The 22490-nt window shown below is 36.7% G+C and overlaps 1 protein-coding gene across 1 annotated transcript; it reads right to left on the bottom strand.

Moving 5' to 3' along the window:
- Positions 1-3928: 3928 nt before the first annotated feature.
- Positions 3929-4613, bottom strand: LOC137950847 (ethylene-responsive transcription factor ERF021-like). Its single transcript, XM_068797493.1, has one exon. It carries the CDS (start codon positions 4527-4529, stop codon positions 3987-3989), a length of 543 nt encoding a protein of 180 aa, XP_068653594.1. The 5' UTR covers positions 4530-4613; the 3' UTR covers positions 3929-3986.
- Between the last annotated feature and the right edge of the window lie 17877 nt (positions 4614-22490).

Below are 22490 nucleotides of genomic sequence, written 5' to 3'. Positions count from 1 at the left end.
ATTACACTCAATTGATCGATTATCCACTTTACACTGATCGATCAAAGTAAACTCAACTTTTTGCATACAGGAAAAAATGACTAGTTTGACTTGAGAAACTTATAAATACCCCACCAAACCTCTTATTGAGAAGTTAATAAGCATTTATTTGCATATCCACAAGCTTTTCTCCTCAAACCATTGAAAATCTTCCTTAAGTGTTGTTGTGAGAAAGAGTAAGTCAAACTCTGAAAAAATCTTTCCTCTTTTATCAAATCCTCTCCATTGCATACGCATGAAATCAATATTATACATTGAATCACCCAAAATAAAAAACACACATAAATTAAGTAATAAAAGATAAAAAAAAACTCATAGTAAAAGTGAACAATCCAATTCACTCTCCCTAGGGGTGGCTTCGAACCAAGCCGGCTCGCAAGTGACTCAAGTTCGGCTTGGTGTCAGCTTGGTTCGATTCGTTATCTATCGAGGTCGAGCTCTGAAATTGGCTCGTTTACCTTAACAAGCCGAGCTTGACCGAAGCCAGGTTCAGTTCGTTGGCTCTTGAGTCGGCTCGAGGTGAGTCGGGATCGGTATCGGGAGCGTGAGCTTGAGAGAGAGCGGGGGGGGGGGGGGGGGAGGGGGATGGGATTTTTTCCTCCCCTCTTCACCGCCGAGCCCCTCCCGTCGGCTGTTGTCACCGCCTCTACCATCGTCGACAACTCCTCGTCGTTGCCTCTGTTTTTCGTCATTGCCGCTTCTGTCACCATCACTTCCGTCGCAGTCGTCATCCTCGACAACAGGTCCTCCCCGGTGTCGTAACCCCCTTCTCTTCGCGTCGTCTCGACGGAAAACCTGAACCAGTAAGTTTAGGGGAGAAATTAGGGGAGAAAAAATCTCCCCCCTCCATCGCACAAAGATGATTTCGCATGTGCGAGATCATAAAGTAAAAAAAAAAAAAAAAAAATTTCCTTAAACTCTCCTTCCTCATAGCTCTTGAAAAAAATTAAAAATACATTTTATAAAAATAAGTTTCAATGAACTATTAGTGTCTCATGTTTTTTTTTAAACATTTTTCTAATTGAAATTTTTTATTAAAAATCATATAATTTTCTAAGTAAGATTTTCCTACCAAGATGGGGTAGGAAACTATATAAATTTTTTTTGAATAAGTATTTAATAGTTGATGCTGTAATACTTTTAGCATGAAGCAATTTTCATTGCAATTTTGTGTTTGATATTTTATTTGATTAAAAATTTATCAATAAGTATAATAATATATTAGATTGATTATTAATTTTTATTTATTTTCCTAGAAGAGGCAATAAAAGGTCCATTTAACTTTCCTAAGAAAATTTTAAAATATTTCTTGTAATTTTCTAATAAGTTACTAATAGTAATAGGATTTTATTTAAAGGTTTTTTTGGGAATATGTAGCATATGAAAAATATTTCCAGTTTTTCCTAGAATATAAATTTTCATCTAGGGGCACTAAGGAGGCCATAGTAAATTTATGGCCAGATTCAAAAATTACAAAACAAACTAGACAACAATTGGAGTAAAAAAGATTAATATTGGTGCATTTTAATCCATTATTGGAATTCAATCCTGAACCTCCCCTATCATTATTTTTTTAAAATTTATGCATAATTTTAGATATAATTTATTCGAAGCCACCCCTACGTGCGAGATCATAAACAAGGAAAAAAAAAACTCTTTGTCCCTTCCTTATGACTCTTGAAGAAATTGAAAAGATATTTTAGTAGAAATACGTTTCTAGATATTATTAGTGGTTTTTTTAATAAATATTGAAAATATATTTTTAGTAGAAATATAGGGACCATTAGTGCCTCATTTTTTTGAAAATATTTTTCTAATTATAAATTCTTGTTAAAAATTATATAATTTTCTAAGTAAGATTTTCTTGCCAAGATGGGTTAGAAAACCATATAGAAAATTTTTGAATAAGTATTTGACAGTTGGTGATATAATCCTTTTAGCACGAGGCAATTTTCATAGCAATTTTGTGTTTGTCATTTTATTTGATTAAAAATTTATCGATAAGTATAATAATATATTAGATTAATTATTAAATTTTATTTATTTCCTTAGAAAAGGTAATAAGAGGTCCATTTAACTTTCCTAAGAAAAATTTAAAATATTTCTTTTAATTTTCTAGTAAGTCTCTAATAGTAATAGGATTTTATTTAAAAGATTTATAGTTTTTATTTGAGTGATTGTAAATTGATAGTGATATTTCATTTAATTTTGTTATGTTTGATTATTGTATGGAGTTTATTCATAATGTTATGCATTGTATGGAGTGTTTAGACTATTTTATGAAGTGTATAAACAATTTCATGGAGTGTTGACAATTTTATGGAGTGTTTATGCAAGTATTATGTATATAGATTATGCCCAATTTTAAGTAGTGGTCATGTCGAATTTTATATAAGTATTATATACATAGATTATGCTCAATTTTAAGTAGAGGTCATACCCAATCTTATATATATATATATAGGTTATGTCCAATTTTATGTAGAGGTCATACCCAATTTTATGTAAAATATATGCATAATTTTATATACAATTTATTATATATATATTATGTTGAAGCTCGAGCTCGGTTCGAACTCGGTCAAAATTTTTGGGCTCGAGTTCGATAACAATTTTAGGTTCGAGACGAGGTTCAGCTCGAACACAGGCAGGTTGGGGCTCGGCTCGGCTCAATGCCACCCCTAACTCTCCCTATGTTCGTCCCTCATGGCACCCAACAAAGTCTTATTTAGAACATGAATAAAATCAATAAATTTACGAATTACCTTTTAAAAATATAATAAATAATTTAATAAGTCATGTTTTATAATTTACTAAAGGCATAGCATTTCTTATATTTCTATTTTTTTAATTATCCAACAGGAATATCCGAAACGTTTACACCCAGCACTGTTTCGGTAGCCAACTGTGACAATTATATAGAAGTGAGGTGGTGATGTTAATTAGAACAGACGAGCCGCTTAATCCTACTGTTTTTATTATGTCCGAAGTCCCAACAAGAGTTAGCCCTCCTTTCAGTCATGAAAAGAGAAGTAAAAAGACTGTTTCTGTAGAAGAGACAACATCCAGATCCTGGTTCGAAGATTCTAATTGATTACTCATGGCTAATCACTACTAAAAACTTCCCTGGGGATCCCACTTCACCCGAGAAAGAACTTGTGAGTGAATGAAATTAAAGAGTCATGAACACTCACAAACTGGTAAGCTCTTCATCCATAGGTCAATGGAGGATTGTTTGAATTTTTTCATATGAAAAGTCTTCGTTTCATGTCGTCAGTTCGATATTATAGAGAACCCAAATCCGATCCATGTCAAGAATTAACCGATTTATCAAAAAGACCTGGTTGATCTGGCCAATCAACCAGTTCAATAGTTGAATTGGTAAGCCAGGAGAGAAGTTCTCGTGCACGAAGGGGTAGGAGGGGAGGTTTACAGGGTAGAGCGACAATGCCTCCTTCCCATTAATTGGTAATTACTTTTGATTTGATTGTTTTCTTCCAACTGTTGTAGTTTTGGCATAAATTTGGATTGATTTTTGCCTCGCAATCTGACTCTGGGCAAAAAACTTTCAGAAAATCCGAAGAAGGAAACAGAATTCTCTTGGATTTGAGGTGAAATTGGCAAGGATTCTCGTTCAGAGTTCCTTATCTTAACCAATCTCCCTCTTCTTCTCTTTCTGCAATGAGATCAATTTCTTGTCCGCAAATCATCTGCTTCGTAATTAGATATAATATCACCCAGTATTACATGGTCTCATGTAAACGTTATTTGAGAATTTCCTTCAGGGATGTTCTGCATCTACAGTTCTCGTTACAGAAACGTATGAAAAGAAAAGAGAAGTAAAGCTTAGTAGCGGCAATGAAATATATTTTGCGCTGCTACTCCGAGGCCTACTCCATTCAACTAAATCAGATCAGAGAAATAGTTAGTTGAAGAGAAGTTAAATCCTAATCCCACAGTGAATCTTGGTGGTCGTCCATGTCTTCAGAGTAATTCATGTCCGAGGGAAGAAACTGAGGTGGTGACAGAAGCAAAGCTTCGGCCAGCTCCGTCCACATTTTGGGCGAATCCAGCAGCGACTCGTCGAAGGCTTCGACGGGCTGAGCACTCGTCGATGTGACAGGAGTAGTAGTCATCGGGAAAGAGCACAATGCGGTACCCGCTTGTGGCTCTTCATGCAGGTAGCTGATGCAGGAGACAGCCTCCGTCACTGCCAAACGAATGTCATCCAGGTCGGAGCTCGCGGGGCGTGGAAGCCTGTCGGCGAACTCGGGGAAGTTGAGCCTCGCCCCCCGCCCTCGGAGGTGCAATGCCGCCACGTCGTAAGCAGTGGCGGCCATCGTTGGTGTGTCGAAGCTCCCCAACCAAATTCTTGTCTTCTTCCCCGGCTCCCGAATCTCTGATACCCATTTCCCCCACTTTCTCTTCCGGACGCCGCGGTAATTCCCAGGGACACGCCCCCCTTCGCCCCGGCTTGATCCAGCCTCCATTCTACACGACCGAATTCTCCACCTGCAGCTCAACTGTTTGTTTAAATGCGTCACCCACAACTGAGATCGACTTGAAGGACTGCAACCTGGCATTGTCTTCGTACATATATATAGAGAGAGAAGCGGGAAAGCGGGCAGTTCTGAGGAAAGGGGAGTTTCCTGGTAGCTCCGCTGCGAACGGAAACTTATGAGAGGAAAAGCAGATCACAGAACGCTTTAGTTTATGCTCAAAGGAGCTGCATGGTTGAAGAAGACCAGGGAATTGCTATTCTGAGAAGAAGATGAAATACAGCTGGAGAGGGCAGAGCTCATTACTTCCCTCACTGGCTTCCATCCACTCCGTTGGAGTCTGCCGAGTGATGAAGGCAAGCGGGTTGAAGTCTCCGATGTCGCCATCTGCATTCCGCGTAGAGATTTTGACCGAATCCACCAAAAGAAATTAAAGAAAACGCTTCCTCGTATATATGATGTCCGTACGCGACGCCATGAACGGTCATCGGTTACCTCCTGCTGCGACCCAACAGGCCAAATATATTGAAAAAGATCCCTCGAAACGGAACACAAAACTGTCGCAGGATCGGAGGTAGCTCTGACTGAGGCAGACCGAGTTCAAACGTAGAGAATGTCCCACGATTTTCTTTTCATATGATTTTCAAAAAAAAAAAAAAAAATCTTCACCGATTCCTCTGGCGGAAGTTCTACAGCTAATATTCCATCTGTAAAGTTCGTCCAGAAAATTTTCTCTCGGCAAAATGCAGTTTCCTGCTAGGATAAATTCAAGTTTTAATGGTAAATTTTAGTTTTTACTTCGCAAAAAGTTCAAATTTCTACCAGGAAAATAAAAACTAATCCGCCATTAAAAATAAGCATTCTACGAAACTGGATTCCACGAGCATATTTCAGTCATAAAAAAATTAAAAATTAAAAATTAAAATGGCTTAGTTTTCTCAATCGATCTTCATGCATGAATTTAACTCAAACTTTGCTCACTTAGATTGATGTGCTAGAACTTCCTTGGTTAACTAGCCTTGATTTGGAGTTCCCCTCACCTCGATGCTTGATAAGAAGATTTGATTTTGTATCGTATGTAGCGACTTCAAAGGTGGTCACAAAGTAGTGATAAATAAAATTACTTGTTGCTACGCATCCGATAGGACTTCAAACTAACTTGAGATTTGCAACATCAAGAATGGAGTTCGAATAGATTTTGAGAAGTAAAATTCTCTAACAATTTTTGCAACCAAAAGCTCTCCAATTCTCAAGGGATACTTATATTTATAGGGTAGTTCGACTTCCCCACCTTTTTCTCCTCCTAATCTTCTCCTACACCCTTACACTAATACACTTGCAAAAGGAGAAAAACATGTGCCAAATTTCTTTCGACTCTTCATGAGAGCATGACACTTCATCTTATCCATAATACCACTTTTCTTTTAATTAGGTGGAGCTTTCCTACGACACCAAATGTCAGTTATGCCTTGTTTGGCTGAGACTTCCTTGCAAAGCAAAGTGTCACCTATGTGCTAACTCCTAGCTCAGGCTTCCAAGTGATATTTTCCTTTAATTTAATTTTGGTAGTAGCCCAATACAATCCGTTTCATCATGACGATCGATCAGGTCTTGATCTCAGTAATTTGACTACGATTTTGACCAAAATGTTGATTTTAACCATTGATCAACCCTTTGATATGATCAAATCTCCATAGTTTGATCTTCGAGAAGTTTGATTTTGACCATCAATGTCAATGATTTGAACCATTGATTGGGATCTTAATTTTGACGATTGAATTCTCTGTCTACAATGGGCGAAAAATTGAATTCCATATTGCATGTAGTGTATACATATCATACATTAAAAAATAGAATAAAAACTCGTAAAATAAAATGTCATTTTACATTTGCACTATGGACGACATTTAGGAGGGGTGAGTTAACAAACTTAAAATTTGAAGTTTATTTTCATCTCCTACTTCAAATTCATTTTATTCATCTACATGAAATTCAATTTCAAACTTGGTGTTAGTGTGGACGAGTTCATGTACACTAGAAAACAGTTTCCAGTGTTAGTGCCCCAAAATGAGAAAATATCAAAAACAAGAAAATGAGTAACTTATAATAGTATACTTAATTAAAACATAATACTTAAACCCCAAATTAGGTAAAACAAACATGATTACAACACGAATAAGTAATTTAATGTATAATTAAAATAAATTAATATACTAATTAATTAAATTAGATATTATATTATTTAATGATCACAATTTATTGTACATTAATTAATTAACTGTGCACGTAATTAATTATAAAAAATAAATAAATAAACAAGAAATTTTGATCAAATGTTAACTTTAACACACTATATTTTTACGTATTATTGCATCGTCCGGAGGAAAAGTAGTATTAGAGCCAATTGGGGCAGACGAAATTGCATCGTCCAGAGGAAAAACAAGCTGAGAATAGGATTTCCAAGTTTTTTTTTATAAAAAAAATCGCATGTACGAGTTCGCACGGTGTGTGGGATGGGGGCATCGAGGGGGAAAAATAATTTTCCCCCTCAACTTAGGTATCCGAGGGGGTTCTGTGCCGTATCGGCGAGAGCGGTGACCGGATGATCTGACGGTGGTAGCAGGCGGTGGTAGGGGGGTGACGACGACAGGAGAGGGTTCAGAGCAGCTACTTTGGCTGGGGTACGACGAGGCGAGGGCGAGGGCGACGATGATGAGAGGCAGAAAAGGTGATGCGCGGGGGGAAGGATTAGGTGTGGCGACGGCGGAAGGGGCACCGACGGTGAGAGGGAGAAGGGAGATGGAGGCCGAGAGAGGGAGAAAAAAATTTCGGAGGAAGAAGAGAGAAGGAGGAGACCGAGAGAGCGAGGGTGCTGGAGAGAGATCGACTAAAAAAATTTGACGAGGTTTCGAATCGCGGCGCCAGAGTCATCTGGATGACTCACAATATGGTGTGGAAACCAAATTCCGTCGCTTAAGCCGTGGAGATGATTTTTGAAATCCTCTTAGTCATCTAGATGACTTGAATTCTGGTGTTTTACTAACGACCTCAAGAGATGAATTGAATAATGCGACTGAAGATCATCTCCTGTGTCAAGTTGACTAACCCCCCCTTAGTAGAAACCATCTTAGGGGGGGTTAGTCCCCCAAATAGATTTTTCAAGTTCAAGTTCATGTCCAACATGAAGATCATCTTCACACTTGGTGTTAGTGTTGACGACTTCATGTGCACTGGAAAACAGTTTCCAGTGTTAGTGCTCCAACATGAGAAAAACATAAAAAATAAGAGAATCTCTAAACCTTTACAATGTACTTAATTACAACATAATCCTTAAACCCCAAATTAGGTAAAACAACCATTATTACTACACAAATAAGTTATTTAATGTATAATTAAATATATTAATATATTTATTAATTGAATTAGATATTTGATTGTGCATTAATATGGTAATTACATGAGCCAATGAAATACGTATATGATTAATTACAAATAATAAATAAATAACGTTATAAATAAAAAAACGAAAGTAATACGTGGAGTTATTAATTTATTAATAACATATGATATACTTTAACCTAAAAATGAATAATTTAAGAGAAAAATTGATCTAATTATAACTTTAACACTATATATTTGTACACAATATATTTTATGTATTATTAATTAATAATATATTATCTCAAAATTTAAAACCATTGGTTTAATTAACTATAGCAATCGGATAATTATGCCAAAACAATTTATCGAATATTTATTTTAACAATATTTTAATTATGACTATTAAATCACTATTTTAATATTATAATTGTAAAATAAAAATAATTATTTTATAAATAAAACTTATAAAATAATGATTTTTATGAAGATAGTTTAATTTTTCCTAACTTAGGAAAAATTAAACCATCTTCGTCTTCCTTAGCAGCGAGCCAGCAGGCAACAGGGATGGCGACGAGGACGGGCTAGTAGGCAAAGGCGACGGTGGTGGGCAATGCCGACAGAGGCGGCGCTCCGACGGTACGCCGAGAGGGAGAAGAGAGGGAGGCCGAGAAGCTCTGTAACAGATGCTCAACCTCCCATGCTCTGCGACGGAGGTCAAGAGGGAGAGGAGAGGGAGGATGGCTGTTAAACCGAAGCTGATGGCTGAAATCAAAGCCAAATGGGGAAATCGATGATGAATCGAAGTAGAAATTAAAAAAATCAAAGCCCAAATGTCAAAATCGAGCAGGAGGTTCAGAGGGAGAGCAAGTCCGAGATGGAGAGCAAGATGCCGAAAGGACGTTCGCAGCGAGATGGACGTCGTAGAGAGGGAGACCGGAGAGGGACGGTGGAGACGAGAGAGGGCTGCGGGAATGAAATGGCAGAGAGGGTGTGCGGCAAAGAGAGCCTCGCGAGAGTCATGTAGATGATTCTCAAAATCGGGTGGAAAGCACTTTCCGCCGTTTACTCTTGGGACATGAACTCCTGAGTCATGTATGTTCATGTACATGACATGAATTTCGGCGCTCCCTAACGACACCAGGACATGAACTGCATAATGCGCATAAAGATCATGTCCTGAGTCATGTGTACTAACCCTTCCTTAATCATCTAGATGACTTGAATTCTGGTGATCCATTAACGACATCAGGAGATGAATTGAATAATGCGATAGTACATAGATTGAGCTGCATCATGCAACAACCCTTTTAGTACATAGATTGAGCTGCATCATGCAACAAGACTGTTTGGCTGCACTGAGTTAACCAGGGACTGGACTCAATTTGCTTTCTATTTGGATAGAGTAGTTGCCGAGATGGACTGAGTTGTGTCGGATGTGAATTGGAAGACACTGTTAGCGAACCACCCAAGACGTGGTTTTACTATAATTTTTTTCAGTCATTTACGGCTTCTGTCTTTTGGAAGAGCGCGTGGAGGTGGTGTTTTTTGACGAAGCTAAGATCAGTTTCAGGTAGGTTTTCCTGGGTACAGCCGCGAACACTAAGATTGACCAGCGGCGTCAAAATAAATGCCGGGGTCCACACGGAGTAGACAGACGCACGTGGCTTAGAATTCAGTGGAGGTGACGAGTTTCACTTCATGGGACTATGTCGTGATTACTACTTTCGGTTGGTTGAAGAACGGTGTCAGAAGCAGTTTCGCTGAAGGTTCTCTCTTGCTTCGTCAGTTACTTGTGGTCGGTCCTAAAGAGTTAAACTAAACCTCCTCCTTGGTGAGAGACTTCGAGTTAGTATAAAAGTCCAAAAAAAAAAAAAAAGAATTTAATTATTATTATTTTCAAAAAAAATTAATAAAAATTGCCGACGGATGAAGATGCGCAGAAGGGTCTATCGCTTGGGACGACTTAACTCATTTCTCCTTGTTATCGCGACCCTTTCCGTCACGGGCACTCTAGCTTCCGACTCCGCCACCTCCATCGTTCTCTGTGAACGGGCGACATTTGACGCCATTGCCATGCCGAGGCATCTCGCCAGAAATTTTTTGGTGTTTCTACTCCATAAAATTTTCACCGGCAGAGTACAGAGGACGGAGATCTTGGCTGCGGACAGACTCCTTCCCTTCTGTCGGGGCACCGGAAGGCCACTAGGGAAGACCGGCATGTGATCGACATCCGGAGTCAGAGTCCACGACGAATCATCGAATTATAAAATCCTTCGGTCCGGAAGGCCGTTGTGAATCGAAATTTGAAAGAGACACTTCAGTGTCTGTGTGTTTTGTAGAGAAGGAAAAACAAATCCTTCCCTATTGACGACGTCCACCAGTCGAAAATAGAGGAGGTCGCACGGTGAAAAGGAATCCTTGTCGGTGAAAAAAATTCTAGAAACGTTGAGTCTCTGTTTACCGGCGATTTCAGGATTAGTATTTTCTGATGATTTTATTATGTACACCAATACCATATTTATACAATTATGGAGATCAAATCGAATCAACAGAGATGTTTATCTTCAACTGATCTCTGATAGGTCTTATGGGATTTAAAGCTATCTTCAACATACCCATATAGCTTTCAAAAACTATGTACTCTAGTAAGATCAATGGGAGTCCATTTTGAACTCTAAAAGTATTCATCAACAAATGAGTCTGTTGAATTTATAGAAAAGAGAAATACTTCATTGAGTTCATTAACTTATTATAATCAGAGTACATGAACCTCTATTTATAATATAGGAAATTAGTAGAGTCCAATTACATTAAAACTACCTTTGTCCCAATTACACCCAAACTCTAACACTTAAAGATAGTCCTAGCATGATTAAATAACTCAATATAGATAAAAGACAAACATAACTAAAACTAGAGCTCTTCTAGGACGTGACCATAAGATAAATATGCCTTTGTGAGTCCTTTTTGATCTTCCAACTTATGTGATAAGGATGCCAACTTGTGGTAATCATGGTGGGTCCTACTTATGGGTTTGGGCCTATCTTGTCGGCCTTCCTTGGTCGTGTGACCCATCTTATAATACTATTAGATATGTGGGCCTTCCTTGGTCATGTGGGCTGGAGCCCATCTTCCAACACTCCCCTTCAAGCTGGGGGTGAGAGAACATCATGAACTCCCAGCTTGCAGCAAATGATGTATTGAATCTTTTTGTATAAAATGGCACATATTCCAATATGTGCCATTTTCCAGCACCCCCTCACGCTGTTGTATCCTTCCATGAGGCCTTGCTGGAATAATATAAGTGAGAATAAAAATCACTCGTAGCCGGTAAGACATTGCTCCATACTCTAGTTCTAATGTTGGATGTAGGGCACACTTCGTCTTCTGTAGGTAGTGTGTCTATCGACATTGCTCTGAAGTGTCCACCACCGTGTGCCTCCATAAGACAATGACTCTCAAGTGGTAAGAGTAATAAAAACCAATATAGGGGGGTAGTGGGTTTATTTATAATCGTGTCCCAATCCGGACACCGACTCTCATGGTATCCCAACCGTGATATTTTTGAGAGTTAAATTTATCATGGTGTCCCAATCCGGGCACCGACTCTCATGGTGTCCCAATCGTGATATTTTTGAGAGTCAAATAAATTATTGTATGAGAAAAGGTACTGAAGCCACCTTTTCTTCAATAATAACGCCTCATCCAAAGAGACATAATAGCAATAGCTGTAATGTAACACGACCATCTTCCACACATATAACACGAACAAAAATAATAAACCTTGTAGAAGGACCAATGAAATAATCATAATCTAATATAAATATCTTTTCTTAGATGTATAAGCTTCATCTTTTGTGCTCCCTATTTCTTGAATATTTTGGTCACATAAAATTTATCCACAACATATGGAATAAAATACCTCTTCCTTGTACTTCTTCTACTTCTCCTCCTCAACCAGGGAGGTAATGGTAGTGATCCCAACTTGAACCAAATATCATAGATGTAGAAATAAACCCAAATAATAGAGATGTATAAATAAGCCCTCAAACCAGGGAGAAGTGAGATATTTTCCTGGTATATCAACTCAAAAAGTGACAATACAATGGGCTTAAATTCGGAATTTTCAATGCAACAAAATACCAGCATGACCTTTGATTCTTCCAATACGAATATATTTTTAAATATAGATCAGATTGACATGAAATTTTCTTTGTATGAAGATAGACTTAAATACCTTTCATCAAAGTATAACTTATCTTCATAAAATATAATTATAAGAAGATAAATAATCTGATAGATTTTGGTCTCTGTCATCTGGCCAAACTAAGCATTATTTCTCCTTTTTTTTTGCATGACCATTGACTCTTCCAAGATCAATATATCCTTATAAAATACTCATATTGAGAATTGGTTGAATATTTAAGAAAATAGACTTAAAGATATTTCTTTTGATATATAATTATCCATATAAAGTGTCTTTCTTGATAGCATAAAATACATGGGAGGTTGAAGTTTTTTGCTGCTGCTCGAACTTCTTTTGCAATCTGACCTTCACTCATTAAAATATCAATATATCTTTGTAGATAACTCTAATTGGAAAAAAAATTCATTGGCAAGTAGACTCAAATATCTTTCCATCCTTATATAATTTTAAAAAATAAATATCAGTATAAAGGTGAAAAACGTAAATCAAACTACGGGTGTAGGGACTGAAAAAATTAAGTACGAACCTAGACTTAGGGTTTAGGGTTTAGAGAAAAGGATCTCATTATCTCTGTGGGTTGACTAAGTCAACTCACAGAACCTGCTCTGATACCATGTTGAATTTATAGAAAAGAGAAATACTTCATTGACTTCATTAACTTATTATAATCAGAGTAGATGAACCTCTATTTATAATAGAGGAAGTTAGTAGAGTCCAATTATAATAAAACTACCTTTGTCCCAATTACACCCAAACTCTAACACTTAAAGAAAGTCCTAGCATGATTAAATAACTCAATATAGATAAAACTAGAACTCTTCTAGGATATGACCTTAAGATAAAGATGCCTTTGTGAGTCCGTCTTGATCTTCCAACTTATGTGATAAGGATGCCAACTTGTGGTAATCATGGTGGGTCTTACTTCTTATGAGCTTGGGCCTATTTTTTGGGCCTTCCTTGGTCGTGTGGCCCATCTTATTATACTCTTAGATATGTGGGTCTTCCTTGGTGATGTGGGCTAGGGCCCATCTTCCGACAAAGTCATCACATGAACTGAAATCTTCACGAGGTGTCATCACAAGCGGTGGAAGATTTGGTGTTCTTCTTTGATTTATGTAATTGATTAATGTAATTAGGGATCCTAATTGATTGAGGAGTTTCCCTAAATATGTAATGGAAAAAGTATAAATAGGGGTCTTGGTTAAATAATTTTAATCAAGTCTCTCTCTCCTTCTCCAAATTAGTCCAAGATCTCATAGCCTAAAGGCTCTCTCCCTTTTTTCTCTTTCTCCCTTCTTTACCCGACTCCTCTCTCTTTTTCTCTTCTTCTCTCCCTCTCTCCCTCTCTTACTTTGCTCAAGGTTCTAATCATGGGGTCTTAAATTCAACATGGTATTAGATTAATGAATTTAGGATCCCCACGTGAAGATGATGCTCTGAAAGTTCTATGATTAAAGCTACTCTTGCAAGGCTCCTTGTGAAGCAAAATTGAAGCTTTCTTGTTCTTGTTATTATTATCTATTGATGGCTACTTGATCCCGGTTTTTTATATATGGAAGATGTTTTATAGGTTATCCTCATAATTCTATGAGAATATTGAGATTCATATCTCTCGGTTTGGAAGAAGCTTGTAAAGGCTGGATTTTTTCAGTGGGTTTGCAAGTTTTTGGCTGAAATCGATTATGTTGAGATTTTTTTTTGCATGAGAAGATACTGTTCATGCATGCAAGATTTGTCTATTTGAAATAAATTATCTCATACTTTTTATGATCCAATTTTGATATTTTTTTGTTTTGAGAAGTTTTGAGAAGTTTTGAGGAAAAGCATGATACTTTCTTCCTCACTCAATGCTCCTTTGAATAGCTGTTTTTTAAAGAACCAAGATTATTCATTTTTTTTATTCAAAACTAATGGTAAAGACATAAGTTCTATTACTCCTTTCTCTCCCTCCCACATTGGAGATCATAGGAGATTTACTTGCCCAAGGATTTCAAGAAAAAAAAAAGGCAAGAAAGGCTATTTTTTCACCATTCAAGGAAGGAAACTTCCTGTTTTATAACCTCCTTTGGCGAGCCACAATTGTTTTGAGATTTGTTGGTCATTGGAAAAATTAAAATAATCTAATTTGATATCTTTGAGTATTATAATCAAGGAAATATTAATTTTTGGTAAATGGTACCATACTACGAGGGAAAGTTTTCATACTTATATTTGGAAGTGGCTGATTTGTGAAAGATCTTCTAAAGATCATGATTTGGTGGATACTTTGATTCTCACTTTCTTAAGAAAGTTATGATTTTTTGGCCAGCCAAGAGTTTAATTAATTCAGTGCATGATTAATTGACTAATGTCAATCATTGAGTTCCGGTTGAAATTGGAAGATTGGGCTCAAATTCTTCTTTGAGCCAAGTTGGTTCAAGTTGACACTTCCTTGGGATCTTTTTGATTTGGTTCAGGTAGCTTGAAAATTACTTTCTCCCTTCATCCTTTACAAGTTTTATTTGCCTCCCATGACTGAAGAACATATTGGACATAAGAACGATGTTCTTAGGACTACCACTATACCCTTAAGAGGTTTATCCAATTACTTGAGCTGGTCCAAATCGGTTAAAAAGTATCTTATTACCCAAGACCTACTAGGACATCTAACCAAACTGACCTATTGATCACATTTGCAATAAGTAAAAAAATAACACCTTGGTGGTTAGTTGGCTCATCAATATCATAGAAGAGAAAGTAGCTAATAATGTAGTCTACCTGGATACAGCCAAACAAGTATGGGACACATGTGTTAAGTTGTATTCTATCTCATATAACTTTCAAAGGCCTTATGATATTGTCCAAAGCATTTTAATACTAAACAAGGAGAAAATATTCACGAGTATTTGGCTCGATTCAAAGGCCTTCTTAAAAAATGGAAGCTACCTCAACCCAACTCCGCTGATCTTTCTGTCCTAGATAAGCAGAAGGAAGCCTTAGCCACTGCCATTTGTCTAGCAAATATTAAACCGTATCTCCAGGTTACTAAAATTCAACTCCTTAGTCCAAAATGAAGTGGAATGAATCCCCCCTGCATTACCTAATTCATTAGATAAATGGGTTAGTGTACAATGAATTACTCTTCAAGTGAATCACGTCAATTCATTCTCTCAGGCAAAAATTGGGTAATTTGGATTCTAACCTATTTTGCGAATAAAAAAAATGATGCAAGTGGGACACACGCGCGTTGCTCCTTCACACCCCCCCCAGGCCGAGACTCTCGACCTCCCTCTCCTCTCCCTCTCTAACTCCGTCACTGAGCACGGGAGCCTCCCTCTCGACATACCGTCGGAGCGCTGCCTCTGTCGCTGTAGTCTCCTGCCGTTGAGGAAGACGATGCGCGTTGTGAGGAAGATGATACGCGCTGTGAGGAAGACGATACGCGCCGTGAGGAAGACGACTGTTTATTTTTTCTTAAGTTAAGGAAAAATTAAACCATCGTAATAAGAATAATAATTTATATTTTTTATTTATAAAATAATTATTTTTATTTATTTAATATTTTCATTTTATAATTACTATATTAAATTAGTGATTTAATAGTCATAATTAAAATTTTAAAATAAATATTTGATAACTTGTTTTGGTTTAATTGTCCCATTGCTATAATTAATTAAACCAATGGTTTTAAATTTTGTGATAATATATTATTAATTAATAATACATTAAAATATATATTATGTTATTGATAAATATATATATTTATTATATTTTTTTATTATTGTATTAAATTAGTGGTTTTTAATTTTAAAACATAGCTTATGTTATTAAAAAATAATTTATATATTTATTATATTCGCTTATGTTATTTTTTATTTTTATTAATTTATTCTAGTCACATGTAATTATTGTATTGATTTATAATAAACTATAATTATTAATTAATATAATATAGTTTTTCTTTAATTAGGATATTAATATATTCTAATACTATACGTTAAATCACTTATAAGTGTAGTAACCATGTTTATTTTTGTTAATTATCTATTTAGGTATATGTTATATTTAAGTATATTATAAAAGGTTACTCATTCTCTTTTTTATATCATACTTTTCATTTGGGGGACACTAACACTGAAATTTGTTTTCCAGTGAACTTGAAATCGTCTACACTAACACCCAAGGATGAGTTGAAGTTGAATCAATTCATTTAAGATGAATTAAATTCTTCACTTTATTTCAAGTTCATTGTGGACTAACCCCCCTTAGCGCATCTGTTATTCCCACTTTTGATGTATGTACCACATTACTCCGCATTCCAAAGTCTTTTTCCCCTTCTCCTACTGAAGTATCATCAACTATGTATTCCGGTAATAGGGGCACATCAACTCATCGTGGTCGAGGTTGTAGAAGAAAATATAGAGGAGGCCGAGGAAGAGTTGGAAGGAATGGTTCCTCCAGAATAGAAGGCAAGGAATGTACCCATTGTGGGAGATATGGCCACCCTATTGATCAGTGTTGGAAAATCAATGGCACCCTAGAATGGGCCAAGGCTAATCAAGCCTCAGCAAGTGGTACAAATGAGAAAATGTACGCCTAACCAATAGAAAAGAAGACCCTTACTGATAATGGGTATGACTTATTCCAGAAAATGAAAAATCTGATGGTCTCTCCTCCAAGTTCCTCCTCCACTGTTGTTACCACCACCGCTTCAGGTATGCTCTCTGCCACTTCCTCCTCTTCATCCTGGATAATTGACTCAGGGGCCTCTGAGCATCTCATAGATAACAAAAGTCTACTCTTCTTTGTCTCTCTTTGTCTCTCGGATAATTTTTTTACCATAGTTGATGGATCCCAGACTAAAGTTCTTGGGAAAGGATCCACCTCTGCTATGCCATCACTTTCACTCACAGATATCATTTTTGTTGCTACCTTTCCCTTGAATATTTGATTTGTTAGTCAGCTTACTCAACATTTTAATTGCTCCATCACCTTCTCACCTACTTCCTGTGTGTTTCAAGATCTTACAACGAAACAGATGATTGGTGGTGGCCATGAACAAGGGGGGCTCTACTACCTAGACGTGCCTCAAATCAATGCCATCTCAGCCAAGCACATCGAGGTGGGTCTATGGCACAATCGTTTGGGACATCTATCCACCCAATCTCTTCATCTTTTGTTTCCTACTTTTAAAAACAAGTCAAGTTTAAATTGTGATGTGTGTCAACTGAGAAAATACCAGAGGACCACATACTCTCCTCAACCTGAACTTAAAGGTGTTGCTCCCTTTTCATTTATTCATATAGATGTATAGGGACCCTTGAACATCTCAAATATTTCCTGAGTTAAGTACTTTATTACCTTCATTGATAATTTTACTCGTATCACATGCCTATTTTTTCTAAAGAGAGATCTAAAATATCATCAATCTTCAAATTCTTTCATGCTATGTTAGCCACTTAATTCGGTAAAAAAATAAAAGTACTTCGGTTAGATAATGACAAAGAATATATCTTTTGTGACCTTGACTAGGGATGACATCGAGTCTAGCCGAGCTCAAACCTGCATATGTTCGAACTGGGTTTGATTTAAATATTTCAAACTCGAGCTCGAGCCAAGCCCAACCTCAAGCCTAAAATTGGAATTGAGCTCGAGTCCAATAATTTTAACCGAGTTTGAGTCGAGTTTGAGCTCTAACTTACATTTAAAACTTTGCATAAAGTACATGTCAAATAAATTGTATATAAAATTATGCATAAATTTTACTAAAATATGGACATGACCTCTACATAAAATTGGACATGACATCTACAAAAAAATTCGACACAACCTCTACATAAAACTGGGCATGACCTCTGTACATAAACCTTGCATAAAATTGTTTATAAACACTGCCTAATATTATGTATAAACTTTATTTAGTAATCAAACACAAATTTAAAAGAAATTTCAATATCAAATTTACAATCACCCAAAAAAAACTACAAATCTAGTATATCCAATAGCAACCAACAACCACGTGATACAACACACATCTGACCAACTATCCATTCCCGAAATAAAATCCACACTGATAAAAGTTAATAAAAGATCCAAATGACCATACCCATGCAAAAGGTATCCGAAAGTGCAGGCTCTAAGAGATTTTAACTTTCAAATGAATAGCATACAATCATAGTAATAGAGTAGGTCACAATTCCAAGCATGATTTTGTCCCAGAAATAGTTCACATAGCCAAATTAATGATGTAAAAGGGTAATTGAAAATTTTATTGATTGGCCCCTCTCGTAGGTCAACTAGAACAATATCTCACTATTACAAAGATACAACCATTAGAGACTAAACCATACATAATAGCCACCACATGGTGACTTTTCCATCATCATAAAAGTATACTCACATTAGCAGGTATTGTTATGCAAATTCAGAAGTTGCAGATATATTCATAACCAACAAATGGTTCATAAGTAAGTCTAATCAAGGGCAAAAGAAAATCTTCAATTTCCACTTTTTTCCACCTTTTTTCTTGTTTTTTGTATATAACTTTGCTTGAGCAACATTTATTTTTGTTATCTTAGGAAGTTTCTGGAGAAGTTGCTCAACAGTCAAGACTTTGTCAGAGAAGAACAAGGTTTATCTGCTCCTAATCATGTGTCTTCTGGTGAAAATGAAGGAAGTGAGAGAGCAAGGAGAATGCTTTGTTGCAAACTTTGCAGCAAAAGTATCATAGGAATTGCTTGAAGTCTTGGGCCGAATATAGTGGTTTTAGTTACCTCCTTTTGTTGTTATCTTGTCAATTTGTAGATATCAGTGTTTTTCCTTATTAAAAAAATGAACCTACGACTCAGCAGGTCAGGATCAGACTTGCCGCTTTTGTTCTAGGCAAATCTCTCCTCAACTCACCTGAAATTCACCAATTAGACTCACAATTCCTTGCCTAATCTGGATTTAATAGGAAAAATCAGCTAAATTGCTCAATTTGTTCTGAAATCCTTTAAGCAAGGGAAGGAAATCATGAATCAATAAATCAACATCCCTACTTTGACAAAACAAGGGGGAAATATAATAAATTCGTAAATGATAGTTTAACAAGAGAGATAACAACACCTCAACATCAAAATTGAATAAATTACAAAAAATAAACAAGCAGACGTGCGATGAATAGATAAAAATCTCATGGATCAAGCGAAACACCTTTAGTATTCCTGGTAGCGGTTTTGGAAGAGAGTTTCTGAGACTTTTCATTTCGATTTCGAAAGAGTTCGAAATGGAAATTCGAAGCGAAGCTCCTTCCCAACTCCCGTCGCTGCCGAGTCCCAAAAGGCGGGGGTTTTTTATTTAGTAACCAAGCTGGCTCGCGAGCTTGTGAAACGAACCGTGGCTCACTCGAGTTTGGCTCGGTTACTTAAACGAGCATGATCTACTGTTTCAACTTGATTCGAAATGTTTTTGAATCGAGCCGAACCGAATTGGTTCCAAGCCGAGCTTGAGCTATTCGTGAACCAACTTGGTTCGATGCCACCCCTAACCTTGACTTATTTTCAAGAAAATGGCATTATGTGTAGACATCTTGTGTCTACACATCTTAACAGAATGGTGTAGCAGAACGAAAGAACCGTCATCTTTTCGAGGTAGCTCATGACTTATTATTTACCATGAAAGTACCTTAATTTTACTGGCCGCATGCTATCCTTACTGTGTGCTTTCTTATAAATAGGATTCCCTCTTTCATTCTTGGTCATAAACCCCCATATTCTTTATTGTTTCCACATGTTAATCCTTTTTCTCTTCCCTTGAAAGTGTTCGGTGCACATGTTTTGTTCATATTACCTCACCACAACGTAGTAAACTTGATCCAAAATCTATCAAGTGTATCTTTCTAGGATACTTTCGCACACAAAAGGGTTATGTTTGCTACAGTCCCACTCTCCAAAGCTTATTTGTGTCTAGGTATGTGACTTTTTTCAAAGACTCTTCATACTACTCATAAAATGCCCCTCCAAGTGTCTCCTCTTTACCAACCTCTCCCTGTGTTGTGGTAACTATTCAACCCCTAACACATTGGCTGACACCACACTAGCGGGGTTTGCAGATCCCATTGAGGTAAGTCCATTTTCTCCTATTATTTTTGGACCACAATAAGATACTCAACCAATCACCTTAAGGAAAGAACCCAGAACTTGCACTAGGTCATCTACTTGTCATTTGTGTCTCATCATCATTTATCTTCTTCATGTTGTCAATTTCTTGCGTCTATCTCCTCCATCTCTGTCCCACAGTCCTATTAGGAGGCTCTGAAAGATCCAGGGGTGGAAGGCGGAAATGGAAGAAGAAATGCAAGCACTCTATGACAGTCAGACATTGGATCTAGTTCCTCTTCCTTCAGGTAAGAAACACATCGGTTGTAAGTGGGTTTATACGGTTAAACATAATCCGAATGGTTCAATTGCTCTCCTTAAGGCTCACCTTGTTGCCAAAGGCTATACTCAATGCTATGAGATCGATTATGTGGAAGTTTTTTCTCCGATGGCCAAATTGAACTTGATACGTATCTTATTATCCCTTGTTGCTAATTCTTCCTGACCGATCTATCAAATTGATGTGAAAAATGTTTTCCTCAATGGGGATATAAAGGAAGAAATTTATATGCAACAACCACCTAGATTTGTGGTTGAGGGGGAGTTGGTATGTCGATTGAAGAAATCCCTCTATGGTCTAAAACAGTCTCCTTGTGCTTGGTTTGATAAATTTAGCCAAGCACTGATACAGGCAGGATTTCACAGATGCTCCATAGATCACTTCGTGTTTCTTAAAAACACACTTAAAGGAAAGTGCTTTTGGCCATAGATATGTTGATGATATTGTCTTAACCAATAGTGATCTCGAGGGCATTAAAAAAACCAAGGAAAATATATGTGAAAAGTTCAAGACAAAAGATCTTAGATTACTTAAATACTTTTTAGGTTTTGAAGTGCTATAGTCCAAACATCAGATTATACTACCTCAAAGGAAGTATGTCCTTGATCTACTGGAGGAGACAAGAATGATGAGTGTAGACCGTAGAAACTCCTATGGATTCAAATACAAAATTATTTGTAGGCATTGGAGAAGATGTGAATATCGACAAACATCAAAGACTTGTGGGGGGAAACTCATTTATCTCTATGTAACAAGGCCAGATATATCATATGTAGTAAGTGTGGTGAGTCAATATATGCACAAATCACAACTTACTCATTGGCAAGCACTGGTTATATAACTCAATAGAAGTATATTTTATGAAGAGAAGTTATACTTGGATGAAATTTATTTAAGTCTAGTTTCAGAAGGAGAAAATTTCATGTCAATCTGATATGTATTTAGGGATATATTTGCATTGGAAGAATCAAAGGTCATGCTGGTATCATGTTGCAGTGAAAAATTCGAATTGAAGCCAAATTATTTCATGTGTCCTTATTAATATTAAGGACTTTCATCGTTTACCGGTTATCTACTGCTATCCTATTACAAATTTTCTACATCTATGTTATTTGGTTCAAGCTGGGATCACTGCTATTACCTCCCAGCTTGAGGGGGAGAAGTAGTACAAGAAAAAGCAAAGAAAAATGAAGACCAAGAATCCCGACTTGCAATAATAATTGTGGTAATTATTGGTGATACCTGACTTGGCTCAACTCGATTCAATTTCTCTGGCTGGATTATTATTTTGAAGTATTCATGGTGTGCTATCGCAGACAACCAAAAATAAAACCTATACTCCTAAAAATATATGTAGTAGTGCGAGTAAGGATCAATCCTACTAAGAGTGATTAGTCTACTTTTATGATCTATGAACAAGGACGGAGGGAGGGGGGGGGGTTGAATATAACGAAAACAACTTAGAAATAATTCAAATTAAAAGAGTTGAAATCAATCAAAAGAACAAACCTTGGTCTAAGTCAACATCCACCATCGAAATTTCACAACTGATCATCGATGCAAGCATATATCAATTCGCACTAGAATATTCACCGTTGGAACTATCTTCCTATCTCTCATTTTTTAGTTAATTAGAAAACAAGTGATCCAATTAACCCTAACTACTAAACAACCCAAGACAAAGGCTATGGGTTTAATCTAGCCGCAACCTTAAGAATTAGAGAGATCGATGAAGCTAAACAACACAAGGACAAGCAGCTGCATTTAATTTAGTCCAACGTTCTTCTCAAGATCTAATAATTCTTGACGCAACAAATCATCAAATCTCAATTGTTTCATAGGTTAGAGGGATCGAACAATTACAGATTTGATATCTAACCTAGCAATAGATTGCAACGTGTAATAAACTAGTAGGCCTCCTAGTGATTAAATGAGACAATCATGAGAGAAAATTACAGAAGATCAGA

This window comes from Aristolochia californica, unplaced genomic scaffold (genome assembly GCF_029961685.1).
Source record: "Aristolochia californica isolate CCGP_79_NKW_82.1479 unplaced genomic scaffold, dmAriCali1.0.hap1 SCAF_14, whole genome shotgun sequence".
Lineage (NCBI taxonomy): Eukaryota > Viridiplantae > Streptophyta > Magnoliopsida > Piperales > Aristolochiaceae > Aristolochia > Aristolochia californica.
This window is presented reverse-complemented; position numbering and strand designations above follow the sequence as displayed.

Coding starts and splice junctions, on each gene's coding strand:
- LOC137950847 (XM_068797493.1), bottom strand. CDS start 4,529: ATGGAGGCTGGATCAAGCCGGGGCGAAGGGGGGCGTGTCCCTGGGAAT.